The sequence below is a fragment of the Hydractinia symbiolongicarpus genome, chromosome 3 (assembly GCF_029227915.1).
Source record: "Hydractinia symbiolongicarpus strain clone_291-10 chromosome 3, HSymV2.1, whole genome shotgun sequence".
NCBI classification, from domain to species: domain Eukaryota; kingdom Metazoa; phylum Cnidaria; class Hydrozoa; order Anthoathecata; family Hydractiniidae; genus Hydractinia; species Hydractinia symbiolongicarpus.
Genome location: NC_079877.1, coordinates 33,624,252 through 33,626,175, shown reverse-complemented (window position 1 = coordinate 33,626,175; position 1,924 = coordinate 33,624,252). Strand labels below are relative to the sequence as shown.

The window sequence follows — 1,924 nt, the reverse complement described above, 5'->3', positions numbered from 1 at the left end:
CGGATCCAGGTTTATAAATGCATTCATTTTTTTCCCTTTGTTAGTTTACCAACAATTTTGTAAAGGATAGAATAAATTATGTTCACCTTGAAACGAAATTAAAGAGCAATATAATAATTTCACACAATATAATAATTTCACACCAAATAATCTTCAAGAAGAAAGCACAGGATAGTGAAAATAAATTTAAATGATAAATAAATGACAACGTTAGCAGAACTTATTTTTATTCGATAGAAAGCTATCCGTGTTTATGTCAATGGTTATTAAATATTTATTGTTTTCTTTACATTCTGTACTGATGATGTTAATGTCACGAAATAGTCATTTTGTGTTATGCTTTTTTATATTTTGAAGCTTCTACTAGCATTACAGTCAGACCAAAACCCTATATAAAGTAAAAGAAGACAAAGGAACATCTTTCTTTCCATCTACAGAAACCATTACCAGAGTTTGTATTTTTTAGTTTGCTCGTTTCCAACGCTAATCCGTTCAACCAATCAGAACTCGTCTAGCTTGTAAACATTGTAAACAGCACACGTAGCAGTGAATAAAAAAAGTTTAGTTTTATTTTCATTGTGAAGAAGACTCAAATAATCAGCAATCTTATCACTCTTAGTGAAGTCTGAGTTTGGTCGCTGTACTAAATCTAATCTTAAATTGGCAGACCTAAATCAAGAGTGTTAACTTCTATTTCATCAGAAAACCTGTATAACATTTTTTTTATTTAGACAGCATGAATTTTACCAACGCTACACAGATTAGAAACGTAACTCCAAATGTTTGGTGCGAAGGGTACAGCTCAGTTTTCTTATCAGATGATGCTGGCAGAGCAAATTTAATTGCTTTTTGTTCCGTCTCTTTAATATTTTGTACCGTCAGTACTCTGCTAAATGGATATTACATGTTTATCGTGGTTTCTAGTAAAACGTTAAGAAGAAAAACAAACAAATTATATATACTTTTATCGTTTTCCGACCTAACTTCTGCTTTCACTCTTATACCAATATATTACATACTTTTGCGTGGATTTGTTAAGAGAGAACCTGCTTGTTTCATTATTCCCTTATGGAGTTTAATTGGGTACACATTCACGGTAATGTCCTTAACAACGATTGGATTTATAACAGTGGAGATCTATCTAGCAGTGTTTAAGCCTTTCCAGTATAAATATGTGACAAAGAAAAGAATACTACTTGTCGCTGTTTTAATTATTTGGATTCCGTCAATTTTATGCCCACTTTTGTCGATTTATATTTATCCGAGTTTGAGAACAATTATTTTGCGTTTGGCTCCGGCATATGGCCTGTGCGTGTTTATTGCCATGGTGATATGTCAAAAAAAGATTTACAAGTATATTTCTAAAAATAAAACAACATGTAGCGAACAAAAGAAAAAAACAGCTCGAGTAGCTTTACAGATACTGGTAGTTTATGCTGTATGTAGTATACCATCCATAGTGACGATATTTACAAATCTCTTCTACAGATCACTTATAACAGACACTTACATAAACCGCTGGTGTCATTTTGTTGTGTTATCAAACTCATTATGGGATACGTTTATATATGGCTTTCGTTCTCCAGATGTGAAGAAAAGGGTTTCTGGTATGTTCTCCAAGAAAAGGAGTGTTGTTGTGTTTGGCAATGAAAATGCTAAAGTAAATAATGTGGCGAACAGTCTATCGTAAATTTAATTTATTTGTAATTTTCTTTATTTTAAAAAATACCCTCTTGGGTGTATCAATATACATTATGAGGCTGATATACGCTTATTGAAATAGTCCCCAACATGAGCAGGCGCATTAAAGTAAGTTCACAGCATTATCCGGAATTTTTTGAAGGATCGGACAGAATTGCGAAAGTTGAAATGTTTTAACTTTTTCAGAATTTTCCAGGAAAATAATTTTTTCTACACAATAAAA

The 1,924-nt window shown here is 32.0% G+C and overlaps 1 protein-coding gene across 1 annotated transcript; it reads left to right on the top strand.

Annotated features, from left to right (window-relative positions):
* Positions 1 to 736: 736 nt before the first annotated feature.
* On the top strand, positions 737 to 1,690 carry LOC130637038 (adrenocorticotropic hormone receptor-like). The gene is made up of 2 exons (XM_057446890.1): positions 737 to 1,353; positions 1,447 to 1,690. Exons 1-2 carry the CDS (start codon positions 737 to 739, stop codon positions 1,688 to 1,690), a joined length of 861 nt encoding a protein of 286 aa, XP_057302873.1.
* The last annotated feature ends 234 nt before the right edge of the window (positions 1,691 to 1,924 follow it).